At 48.6% G+C, this 12,728-nt stretch overlaps 1 protein-coding gene across 3 annotated transcripts in view; it reads right to left on the bottom strand.

Annotated features, from left to right (window-relative positions):
- The window catches only part of ankfn1a (ankyrin repeat and fibronectin type III domain containing 1a), an 84,497-nt gene that overhangs the window by 62,283 nt on the left and 9,486 nt on the right, over nt 1-12,728 (bottom strand). For all 3 annotated transcript variants that reach the window (XM_084936873.1, XM_084936871.1, XM_084936872.1), the window contains exons 5-6: nt 11,842-12,098; nt 653-690 (exon numbers count right to left, since the gene is read on the bottom strand). In XM_084936873.1, the coding sequence (XP_084792999.1) occupies nt 653-690; nt 11,842-12,098 (295 nt within the window). The remainder of the gene's footprint in view (nt 1-652; nt 691-11,841; nt 12,099-12,728) is intronic.

Below are 12,728 nucleotides of genomic sequence, written 5' to 3'. Positions count from 1 at the left end.
CAGGTGGGGGCACCAATCATGCCCCCCCCCCCGGCTCACACTGGTGAACTCTTTGTTGACTGCAGAGGTGGCTTCAAAGGAAGCTCTTCTTCACCTCTGCAGTCTTGACTTTGCACTCACCACCCACAGCTGGTGGTCTCGGGTGGAGGTGTGAATGGCCAGCATCATATGCATGAAGAAGATCTCTGGAGAGAAGATCCAGAAACCACAACCCGGAAGCTTGTGTGTCCACAATCGTGAAATGATGATGATGAAGGGGCAGCTATGGCGACGCCCTGCACCCTCTGGCTCTGTTTTACTCACATCTTTAACTTCAGAGTTAAACTCTGAGGCGACGAGTTAAACCGACAGACGCCTGGAGGAATATTTGCTGTTGTTCCAAAGTTACTCCAAACCTGCGAGCTCGCTCCCAATTCAAGGAACAGCAACACTGTTTGCTCTAAAATATCTCTTCTATTAACTTTGAGAGTGAAAGTGGAAAGCAATAAGCACGGTGACATAATCGGGTTTCTCAGCTCGATCCCTCGGATGAATTCAGGAGGTCGCACCTCCTGTTTTATTAAATCAGGACTTATTACACAGGAAATGATTCAGGCGAGCAGCGAAGAGGAAACAAACGCGGGATGTTGGGAATATTTCAGAGAGCACTCACTTTTTCCTGGTGTCGTACCTCCCCGAGGTTCCCGGGCTCTGCGGAGGACACAGAGGAGAAAATGACCAATTTCTATGCAGGATCATGCAGAGCAGTGACACATATTAAAGCACCTCTATTCCACTTCAGCGCCACGTTTCTGCAGAGGAAGTCGCATTAATGCGTTCCCCTCTGCAGAAGCAGCAGCGTCTCAGCACTGCAGCACTCGTCCACTCTCCCCGCCTCCACTCGCTCTTTTTATTCCACTTTATTCATCGCTTACCACAGCGCTGATGACATCACAGATCTCAGGTGAAACAGAAGCAGGTGCAACTGTGAGAAAGTGCCCGCCTCCTCCCTGATCTCCTACTTTTCTGCATACTTGTCTCACTGACATGTTTCAGATCATCAAACTCAGAGAAAGCCAGAGTTTTTTTAAACGATGATGTCATTCATCGAGGGAAACCATCCACCTGTCAGCTGTCCTCAAACCTACAGCCTGCTGTCTGTGACCACGTCACTGTGGACGAGCTTTGGTCCACTCTTCTTTGCAGACCCATTGGAGGGTTTCCAGCCTGAACAGGTTTCTGACTTCGACTCGGCCACTTCACAGCCTTCGTTTTGGTCTTCTGAGCCAATCAGAGGTGGGCTTGCTGCTGTGTTTTTGATTATTGTCCTGCTGCATAACCCCAGTGCCCCTGAGCCTCTGTAACTGATGGTTAGACGTTCTCCTTCGGGATTTTTGGGTCGAGCAGCTGCAGACCATCACACCACCACCACCATGTCTGACTGTGATGGTGGTGCAGATGTAACAGGACTCAAACACTCCAGGAAGTCATCCACAGAAGATTTCCCAAAGAGAATATATGAAAGGACTAACACGGTGCAGAGGATGTGAGGAGGAAACAGACATTTTATTTAAATAACAAACCACAATGGAGGGAGGGAAACAAAGAGGAGCTGGCTTCTGTTTCCACTGTAACCGTGTTGATCTGTGTTACACTCTCGACCAAACAACAAATAAGCTAAAAATCTTCCAGCCAACATTAAAAAAAGTCTCTAATGTAAAGTTAAGTCTTTTGTGTGATTGGGTGCAATAAATAAATAAATGAATAATCCAAAAAGTAGTTGTATTAATACTGAGGAAGAAAAGGAGCTAAAACATTCCCTCCAAACAAAATGTATGAATTCAAAAAGTCGGCGCCCATCGTCGATCGTTGGACAGACGAATGTCGGTTGGAAACATGTTACACATCACCCAGCCTGAAGCAGGAGGCTCCATTCTCATGGTTAGGAGCAGCCAGGTTACCCCACTCAGGACGACAACACCGGTGCATTTTTTACCACACCCACCAGAGGTCGTTTCAAACGTTTCTACGCGCTTCGAAGCCTCGAGGTCGGCATTATTGGTCAGATGATGTCATTAAAATGCTTCACAAGGCTCCAACAGCACAACCGCAAACCAGAGGGCCAGTTCAGGTGAAGCCACAGGCCACGCCCAGGGATGGGAATCGTTAGTCTGCCTATTGATCCTGCTTATCAGCTAATCAGCTGATTTCAGTTCACGTGTCAGAGGAAATGGCGACGCAGTCTGGAGCATATAAGGACGTTTTTGGTAAAGTTTAAGCTGCATCTAGGACAGAAACACGAGCATTGTGCTGCTAACACTTCGCTTCTTTGAAACCTGCACATTCAGCATGCTAACGCTAAGCTAGCCAAGAACCCAGAGTGAGCAGAGCGAATGGCGACCCCGGCAGCCGGCGCCTGAACTAAAAAACAGGAACAAGCAGATGATGAGGCAGAATTTTTAAAGCAGCATCACCGTGACGATCGAGTTTCTGTGCTGGTTTTCATGTTTGCTTTGAGTTACTAAGACAAAGATCTGAGAGACGTGTGTCCTCATCAGTAGGGATGGGTATCGATAAGATTTTCACGATTCCGATTCCATTTTCGATTCTGTTTAACGATTCGATCCTTTATCGATTCTTTTTAAAAAAGGAGAGCACTAAGGTCGATCAGCTTAGAACTTTGTTTTATATCTTCTCTTTGAACAAGGTAGAAATGTAGGAGTAACATGGCCTTACAAACCCAGCAGTGAGATCTTAAGAGATCCAGCCTACGGCTCTTCAATGGGGTGTCACAGGGTCCCCGGGAAAAAATTGTTAATGTAAAATAATAAAATAAATATTCTTCTGTAGCAATAACAAAGTATAACATAAATTATTCTGTAGCAATTACACAAGAATATCCAGTAATGTCCCTGCCTACAATTAAACACATTCACTTACTGAAAATCATCTGCTGTGGCAAATGGGTGCAAGCCTTTGACCACAAACTGAGTCACTGCTCGGTGACATTCGTCTATCCTGGCCTGAAAGGAGACGCTACCGGCAGACTGCAGCGAGAACTGCCAGCACCTGAGCCAGACTCTGTCTCTCATCATGGTCACCTAAACGCACAGTAATGGCAGGTTTGTAATAAGGCAGATCGCGCTAACATAATATGCACTGTTGTTGATTATTTACCTGCCGCATTAACGGGAGAGGACGTGCAAACGTTACCGCTGCTGCTGGGCTGAGATTCATGAGTCCGGAGCGGAATTGAAAACACGACATTCATTTAAGGTCATCGCGTGTTTTGTGAGCAAATGCTTTTGCATATTCGTAGTGTTTCCTCCCTTAGATGAAATATCTACTTTGCAAGTATTGCAAGTTGTCCTGTTGTCATCCGTTCTCGTAAAGTAGAACCAAACTTTTTAGAGTTTGAGCCGCTTAGGCGCCGTGTTTCCTGCCAGGTAAATGACGCTCCGCAACGTGGTGACGTCATTCGGGGCGACTGGAATCGATAAGGGAATCGTTTGCAAAAGTGGCAAACAATTCCAAGGAATTGAAACAGTGGGAACCGGGTTTCGATACCCAACCCTACTCATCAGGGACTCGTGTTGGCGTGCGGCTGGAGCCTCAGGTTTATATTAAATGGTGATTATGAGACAGCGTGTTTGAGCTATATTACAGAGTAACATCAAAGTAACTTCACGAGTATAGCAAATGACCTTTTCTCAGGAGTAATGAAGTAACATACTGCATTACTTTAAAGAAAAGTGTTCTGTGTGTTCTGTGTAATAGATTACTTTTTTGAGTAATCACAACAAAATACCTCAAGCACGCATAAACATTTGACCCACAGCATGCAGTTAATTTGCATCATGTCATTTCTTTATTGCTGCGTAGCGCATAGCGCCTCTGCAGGACACCAGAGGAACTGCAGGTTTTGGTGCTTTCTTATATTCGTGATGTTGTAAAAACGTTTAAACACTCGGTCACGTGTCACGTCGCGTCAGATGCGTTTAGACGTGAGCATAAAATAAATGTGAGGTGCTTCTGAGTTGCTGTGTAATCACCGGTGTGGCTAATAAACCTGTTTAAACATCAGCAGTCCCTGCCTGCTCCCCTCTGGGGGAAATAAACAGTGTTTGCTGAGTCTTTCCATGCATGAAGGATGCTGGATGCAGGAGGAGGAGGAGGGGGTCGGTTTGATTCAGGGTGAAAGTATTCAGTTGCCTTGGCGACCGGAGAGGACGCTGCGAGGGAAAATTGCTATCTCTACACAGTGCTTCGGCTCTCTGAGACGCTGGAAGGCCTGAAGATGCTCAAACAATGCGGCGCCCGGCGGGGCTCCACCCCCGACACGCTGAAAGTCGTATTTTTCTCCTCAGCTCAGTCAGACCGACGCTCCGTCCTCAGAACTACACAGAACACAGAACTGTTGGAGACGGGGTGCTTTTAACAGTGTTTAATGTTCCTGCACCTCTCTGTGCCAGCATGAACCCAACCCCCATCCTCTAAACCCCCACATCCTCTAAACCCCCCCATCCTCTAAACCCCCACATCCTCTAAACCCCCCCATCCTCTAAACCCCCACCCATCCTCTAAACCCCCCCATCCTCTAAACCCCCACATCCTCTAAACCCCCCCATCCTCTAAACCCCCACCCATCCTCTAAACCCCCCCATCCTCTAAACCCCCACATCCTCTAAACCCCCCCATCCTCTAAACCCACCCATCCTCTAAACCCCCCCATCCTCTAAACCCCCACCCATCCTCTAAACCCCCCCATCCTCTAAACCCCCACCCATCCTCTAAACCCACCCATCCTCTAAACCCCCACATCCTCTAAACCCCCACATCCTCTAAACCCACCCATCCTCTAAACCCCCACATCCTCTAAACCCACCCATCCTCTAAACCCCCACATCCTCTAAACCCACCCATCCTCTAAACCCCCACATCCTCTAAACCCCCACATCCTCTAAACCCACCCATCCTCTAAACCCCCACCCATCCTCTAAACCCACCCATCCTCTAAACCCCCACATCCTCTAAACCCCCACCTGCAGGAATAAACGGCTAGAATAAACCTTAAACCTGGCCGCTCAATATTCACACTAACAGCTGCTTCGTGTTTCATGAAACCAGCAGCTCTGAGAAAAACCAGCATCTGAAGCTCTTTCAGGTATTTCCTGACAGCGAGTTCACGCCCGTGAGCGGCTCGGCAGCGGCGTGTCGGGGTAATGGGCGTGACCCGCCTTTCATTGGGTTCAGTGCTGCTCTGAAAGCGTCCATCACTGTCTGTGATTTCTCGGCACGCCTCGTTCCTGCAGAAAGGTGCTCATTACTTCAGACGCTCTTCCTCCGATTCGACGAGGGCGTCCTGGAGGCTTTGTTCTCGCCGCCTGTAAGACGAGGTCATCGCTGAGAGTCGCAGGCAGAAGAAAGACTTGCTGAGTGTTTCCGGCGTGATCGCTGAAACAAACCCGAGGTCTGAGCTGACTCCGGCTGTTTCGAGTCAGCTGAAGGACTTTGGCGATGCAGCGGCGAGCGCGACTCTGAAGTCTGAACAAAAGCAGGCCAGCAGCTTCATCTCTTTGTTCCTGTTGGCGTTCGCCACAGACTTCACCGGCCTCTGAGTTTAATTGGTCACCTTCACCTCCTTTTCTCTGAATCGGCCCATTTCCTGTGAGGAGCTTCCTGTCAGAGGACGGCCTCATTGACACAAAGCTCAGGACACGTGCAGCTGCACGATCAATAATCATGGATGACCTAATTAATACGTTCTTTTTCAGGATCAGATTTCTGAGGAGGTCAGGTGTGTCGTTATAAGCATCAGCACGTTTTAGCAGAGCCTCTCAAAGTCGGCCTCTGATTGGCTGGGGTAGAGTGATGGAGTCCCTGTGGAAAGGTGAAGAAAGGTTCCTGTCCAGGTGTGTGCCTTTAAAGCCCTTCAGATCCTGGCAGAGGTGCTCAGAGAACAAAGAGGCGGAGGGTCTCAGACCTCGAGCCTTCATCACTTCCTCCTTCACTCTGCTGGTATTTCTCTGAATGTCAACACGCCCAGCCGGCCCGTCTTTGTTCGCGCTTTAATGTCACAGGAAGTTGTAGCGCAAAGAGGTGGGGGTGATGGACGCAGCCCAGACTTTACTTTCAATTAATGCCGCCGGCTCTGACCTTTTTGCTGGTGTTCACTTATAATTTTACCTTCTTTTGTTTTTCTCTGTCTGTGAAAGCAGAGTCCTGTTCAGCTCAGTGTGTCAGAAACATGAAGCTTCACGGAGACCGGACCGTTTAAAAACACTCAAATCTTCTGTGTTTGTGTTAAAGACAAAACGTTGTGCTAAACTTTCATGTAACACCAGTTTCAACCACAAGATGGAGCAGCGCTTTAATTGCCACACTTTCTTTTTCATAGTGGCGACATGAAAATAAAAGGTTATGCAGCTGCTCTCTCTGACTGCAGAGGGCGTGTTTCAGGAGTTCTGCTAACGTCCACCAGGGGGCAGCAGTCAGCCTGCATTATTAGCAGTGGAATGGATGACATCATGAAGGCTATCTTTTAGCTACAGTCAGTTAAAAACAGCTGAGTCTGCTTCTTGGAGAGTTTGACTTCAGCAGACAAAAAGAGCTGCTGGCATCTGTCACTGATAACGCTCTCATGCTTTTATCTTTACAGTACTTTTTCAGCTGTGAGGCCTCATCTGCCTCACTCTGAGTGTAAGCGCAGGAGGAGAGCCTCTCTGGGCTGATGCTGCACATCTGTATCGATACCCAGCTCGATCTGCAGTGATCAGACCTGAAGGGACCTCGCTGACTCAGCCTGCCTGTTAAGCGTCACCGCTAATTTGAACTAACCTCCTGCTCTCCTGAACGCTCGCCACGCGGCGGGTGGACGGCGCTGACTGCAGACGGCTGAGCCCCTCCCGCTCCTGCTTCTCTTCTCTAATGTGAACAAGGCTTTCTGTGCAGCCGGCCTGTTGGCCTCTCCTCGGGCTAATTAGCCCTCCAATGCCGGCATTCATGGCCGGGCGGGGAGCCCGCAGACGGGGGAGGCTGAGCCCCCCCTCCTGGCAGGGCCCACCCGCTGGGTGACTGACAGGCTGACTGCCGTGGTCACAGATGTCATGCAGCACGGCGGTCCGGCTCTCAGGTGAGATTCAGCCGCAAGCTGCTGCTCACAGAGAGGCGGCGCCATCAGACCCCACATTAAACTTTAATGAGCTCCACCACAGCCAGTGTGAAGAAAGGTCAGAGTTCAGCAGCTGTGAGGTCATTGATCCAAAGTTAGTGAACAATCATCAAAACTATCTACCACCACCAGCACGACCTCCCACTGCGCGCTGCCTGCACGCTGTCCCGACTCCCAGCAAACAGTGAGGAACGTGTCATGGCGTCCATTTTTACTTTAATGCTGTGACATGTTCTGTGTCCAACACGAGACATGGAGGCCACAGCGAGCAGTGAGGCCTCTCAGGACGACCTTTGACCTCTTCCAACCTGATTTTTTATGCTTGAAATATAATCGCACTTTAATTCCACTACACTAATGTAACTACACTATTGTACTTCATCACACTGTGTAATATGACCTGAATGGATTTATTACACATACAGCAGATTCTAACACACTGTAATGTAATTAAAATAATTATACTTGAATATTTTAATAAATATGTATTTTTTTCAGTATGTTAGTAATTATTAAACTTTAGACTTAAAAGTATTTATAACTGTAACTACGCTATATTTAAAAAATACCTATTTATTACATTTTTAATTAAACTACATTTGATCATATTAAATTATAATACATGTTGTTTATAGTGTTAATTACACCAGTGTACGTCAGTCACGATGTAACCACACAGTAACATTTATGTTTACACTTTGTTATAATGTAAAGGTGCAAAGTTTAAAGGTACAAGTGAATGAATAACTACACTGTAATTAAACTGTTATTAATTAATGTATTTAGACTGTAAACAATTGCAGACATCCTTTTCTTCTTCTTCTAGCTGCCTCCTTTAGGGGGCGCCACACTGGACCATCTGCTCCACCTCCTCCTGTCCCAGCAGCCCTCTGCACGTCCTTCACTACATCCATGAACCTCTGAGGTTTTCCACAGAAGTAAATCTTTAAACGTGTGAACCGTCTCGCCACAGAGCGCCGCCGAGGTGACGTCATGAGCTCAATCAGCTGATCAGCAGAAAACTGCTGGGGGATTCCCATGATGCACTGGGTGCTTCTTCTTCACTTACTATGTGTTAATAGACCTCTCTGCCCTGAATCATACCTGTTTATCCTGTCTTCCTTCTCTCACCCCAACCAATCACAGCAGATGGCCCCGCCCCTCCCTGAGCCTGGTTCTGTCGGAGGTTTCTTCCTGTTAAAAGGGAGTTTTTCCTTCCCACTGTCACCAAAGTGCTGCTCATAGGGGGTCATGTGATTGTTGGGTTTTTCTCTGTATGTAGTATTGTAGGGTCGACCTTACGACATAAAGCACTTTGAGGTGACTGCTGTGATTTGGTTTATAAATAATTTGAATTTCTTCTTCTTATGTTTGAAGTCGGAGCGTCACAGAGCGAAGAGAGCATTTCTCTGGACCCTCATCATCATCACCACAGGTGTACACGTACTGGGAGGTGTACTGGGGGGTGTGGTTACATTAATGGTGAGGAGTGAAGCTGTGGTTTGCGCGCAGCCTCAGCATGCAGCGGGTTAATGCGGCGCTGTCATGGGGGGAAGGCAGCACTCCAGCGCTCCGCAGCCTGTTTTTTTTAAGGATCAGCAGTAATAAGACGTCAGGCTGAATTTATGGAGCTAAGATTTTGCGGTAGGTGATTCCTGGAGGATTTGGAGCGGAGCAGCAGCTGATATGATTAGTCCCGCAGGAGCACGGACGCTCAACACAGCACTGTGTGAGTGTTTGTGTACAAAGACGCCGAGCGGGCCACAGAAAAATGTCAGAGTAAACAGGAGGCGTGCACAGAGCCCGCCTGTGTGCACGCCTCTGCCCACATCACCCCATCGCGGAGTCGAGGACGCCGAACGCGCTGCTGCTGACTGAACGTGTCACACAAATAAAAGTCCTGCAAACACTTTAATGAAGTTACTGTTCCCTAAAAGTTCCCTACAGTGGGGCAAAAGCACCAACCCTTTGCTGATTGGCTGTTTAAACATGGCGGTTGTTCACTCAAAACAATCAGATAAATGAATCCATACACGGGAAATCTCTCAGCGAATGAGGGTCGTCCATCACTGTTTTACCTTGGATCAGCTGACCACAGCCTGCTGCGTGCAGCGACCAGCAGATGCTGCTCCAATCAGCTGCTCTTTACCCCAAAACGTCCACCAGTTCAATCATTTGTGTCATTTATTCAGTTTCACAGGTAAAAAATAAGTAATAATTAAATAATGAGTTTTTAAAAAGTAACTCACAGCTGAAGGATCACCAAACCCCACCGAGCTCGCCCGACATCATCACGATTGTTCGGTGACAGTAAACGGGGCTGTTTGCTGTGACATCATCACACACTGTTTAAAATAACCAAGAAGAAAAACCGAGGCACAGCGAGTACCTTAAACCTGCGCTCCCTCTAACGCCCAGCAGGGGGCGACTCCTCTGAAGTCTGTGAGGAAATGAGCCAGCTGAACTGTTTCCTGATGATGTTCATGTTAGAGTCATGAAGGAGCAGGAAGCAGGGGGAGGAGTTAGAGCAGGCAGGTGTTCGTTAACTGGTCTGAGGGGCGGGGACCTGGAATGAGAGTCGACGAATCAGGTGTCGCTAAAACTCAGGATTTAGATGGCTCGTCTGGGAAATCTTCCTCCTGGGGCTCAGGTACGATGAGGGGTCTGAGTACCTGCCCTGCGTACTCAGCAGGGTGAATCATCGCTTCCTGCAGCAGCTGCAGTCACATTAAACAGGCCCAGCGGCTGAGGAGGGCGCCCCCTGCTGGTGCTCAGGAGGAGAGGCCTGTTACTACTGATGGTTAAAACACAGAACGTGACATGAAGCTCACACAGAGGCAGGAAACACGGACGTATGGAAGCTCATCGCAGCCTGTGATGAGTTTGTGTTAAATGAGAATTCAGTTATTTAAATTTTGAGTCAAATTATTCTGTTTTAATGTTAATAATTTTACATTTTTATCAAAACTGGGACTAAAACAAAACCAACTGAAATTAATTTTTCAATGTTTTTATAAATTTGATTTTTAAATAATCATTTTGACTTTTTTAGTTTCTGTTTTCTAAAATTTTGCCTTTTAGTCTTTTTTTACCTGAAACTCTGATTTAATGTCAGAATCTTAGATTTTCTCTAGAAAATGTTGCAAGTTTTAAAGTAACGCGGTGTTCCTGTAAAAGCCGCTGAGCCGGAACAAACAGACTTCGGTGTGACATCACAGCGTTGCGCTGTCGGGGTCACGATTCCCAGAAAGCTGCCGTTTAACGGCTGAACGCAGGAGCGGGATGTGTTTATGGTGCAGGTGGAGGTGGGGAGTCGTCCCCGCCCGCGCGCAAACAAAGGCGCCGTTTCCCCGGGTTTATGACGGGAGTGCCGCTGAGTCACCGGGATGTTTCTGTGCCGTCAGCCGGACGCTGGCGTTGCCTGGAGATCATTTACAGACACGACGGAGCGGACGAGGAACCGCCAGCTGCTCCGCTCACAGCGAGACATCGCTCCATCAGTTATCACTAATCTGGCTGCTGATTGGACAAAAACACGAAACAGTTTGTTGGCTGAGAGAGAAAAAGAGAGAGCGAGCGGAGATTAGGAATCATTCCCAACCTGGAGACGAATGCAGGACAGCGTTTCAGCGACGGCGTAACAAACCTCGTCAGCTGAAGCTCAAACACAAGGACGTCTTTATGTTTCTGCCTTTAAGGCTGTTTAGGCCACACTGAGGCACAAACATGTTTTTGTTTTTTAGCTGGAGGTGACGAAACCGACCTAACATCAAAATTAGTCCTGAGATTAAAGAAAAGCTCAAAATGATCTATCAATGGATCGAGTCTGGGCGCTCCTTCGGTCGCTCACGCTGATGATGGTGACGATGATGGAGGCGGATCCTTTTCCTCCTGTTTCCTGATGTGTGTTTCATGATTTCAGCTCATGATGTTTCTCCTGCAGTTCCTCTATCGCCCACCAGAGGCTCCAGAGTGTGAAGCATCGCTGCCATGTCCAGGAAATAGACTGGTCCTGTGTTTCACGTTGTCTCTCCTCGTCTTTCTTTTGTCTTCGCATCATAAACTCATCCTGACTGAACAATCCTGACGTCAGTATCGATCTCTCTGCTCGGGCAGATCGGCATGTCCTCGTCATCGATGCAACAATGACCCACTCCTCTGAAGCCCGCCCAGTCTTTTACAAAGCAACCAATCCATCTTCCTCTTTCCTGTGACATCACAGCAGCGGTGGGAAGAACCGCTCCCTCCCACCGTCTGACTAATTAGAGCTGCTGGAGGTGACCAAAACAGATGCCAGAGCCACACTCGTGACCTCTGACCTACACTGAGGTGGACACAGTGGGCGGGGACAGCGAAGCGTCGCGGTTTTTCTCACTGCTGGCAAAGGTTTCCCTGTTGAAGCTGCGTCAAACGTGAGGCACGCTGACTGACCGCGGCACGAGGCTGGTCGAGGCGGCGCCGCTGAGAGTCTGACACACAACAAAAACACACAAACGCTCCGAGCACAGCGGCGACCACGAGAGCAGCTACAAAGATAAAAGCTGTTCATCGGGAAACAGTCAGCTGTGTTTCCCACAAACAGCACCTGGGAGAAGGTGTGAAAGCGCTTCCTGTCCTGTTCTGATGATGGAAGCTGGGGTCAGAGGTCAGCTTTAGTAAACGTAATCAGATAAGAGGAAATCCAGACTTACGTGGATGCTGCGGAGTTTCTTCCGGCCTCTCTCCAGCCGGCTCAGCAGCCTCAGGTGTCGCTGCTCGCCGCCCACCGGCTGCAGCAGACGGTCGTCCACCGAAATAGTCTTTCTCAGCAGCGCCCGGTCTGTGGCCCACGGCAGGGAAACTCGGGCCGCCTCCCCCAGGGGAAGACTCCTCGCACCTGCTCCTCCTCCTCCACTCCTCCTCGACCCCGGGGACGGATCAGGTGACCAGAAGTCCCGCTGAACAGAGCCTGCAGAGAAACCAGAGCCCTGCTGCGTCAGGGGGGCGGTGTCATGTTCCCACTCACCCACAGCGTGTGTGTGTGTGTGTGTGAGAGTGGGTCAGGTGTAAGCTGACCACCTGAGCTGCTGCATTAAAACTACATGAGGAGGCCGAGGGCGTCGGCAGCTTGTGGCTCACATTCAAATCTCGACGTCAACCTTTTTAACCAGAAACAAAACGGCGCTCACTGAGCGCGTGCAGATCCACAGCAGTCTGCTGCGTGTCCACACAGCTGCACACACACGTCGTTATGAGAACGTGGATAATTTCATCAGCAGCCGTTCACACACTCAAACTTTATAATCAACATCTGGCTGAACATCAGCACGAGCGAGAGAAAAGAGGAGGAGGTGGGTGACAAGGCGGCTTGCAGCACAGACCAAAGCTGACACAGCTACGTGCCCACTTTCATTTTCTCAGATGTAAACTCTCCGTGGAGCTTTGTTACATCACTTCCTGTGAAACGTTACAGCTAACTAAGTGAAGCATGTGAAACCTGAAGTTGATTTCTTTGAATAAATAAATCAGACTTTATGTATTTCAGCTGCAGTTTACTCTGAGTTATTGCTTTGTGTTTACTGGTGCTCAAAAACACGAC

This window comes from Perissodus microlepis, chromosome 8 (assembly GCF_051167445.1).
Source record: "Perissodus microlepis isolate ML-2025 ecotype Zambia chromosome 8, ASM5116744v1, whole genome shotgun sequence".
NCBI lineage: Eukaryota > Metazoa > Chordata > Actinopteri > Cichliformes > Cichlidae > Perissodus > Perissodus microlepis.
Note: the sequence above shows the minus strand (reverse complement) of the source record. Positions and strands in the feature narration are given on the sequence as shown.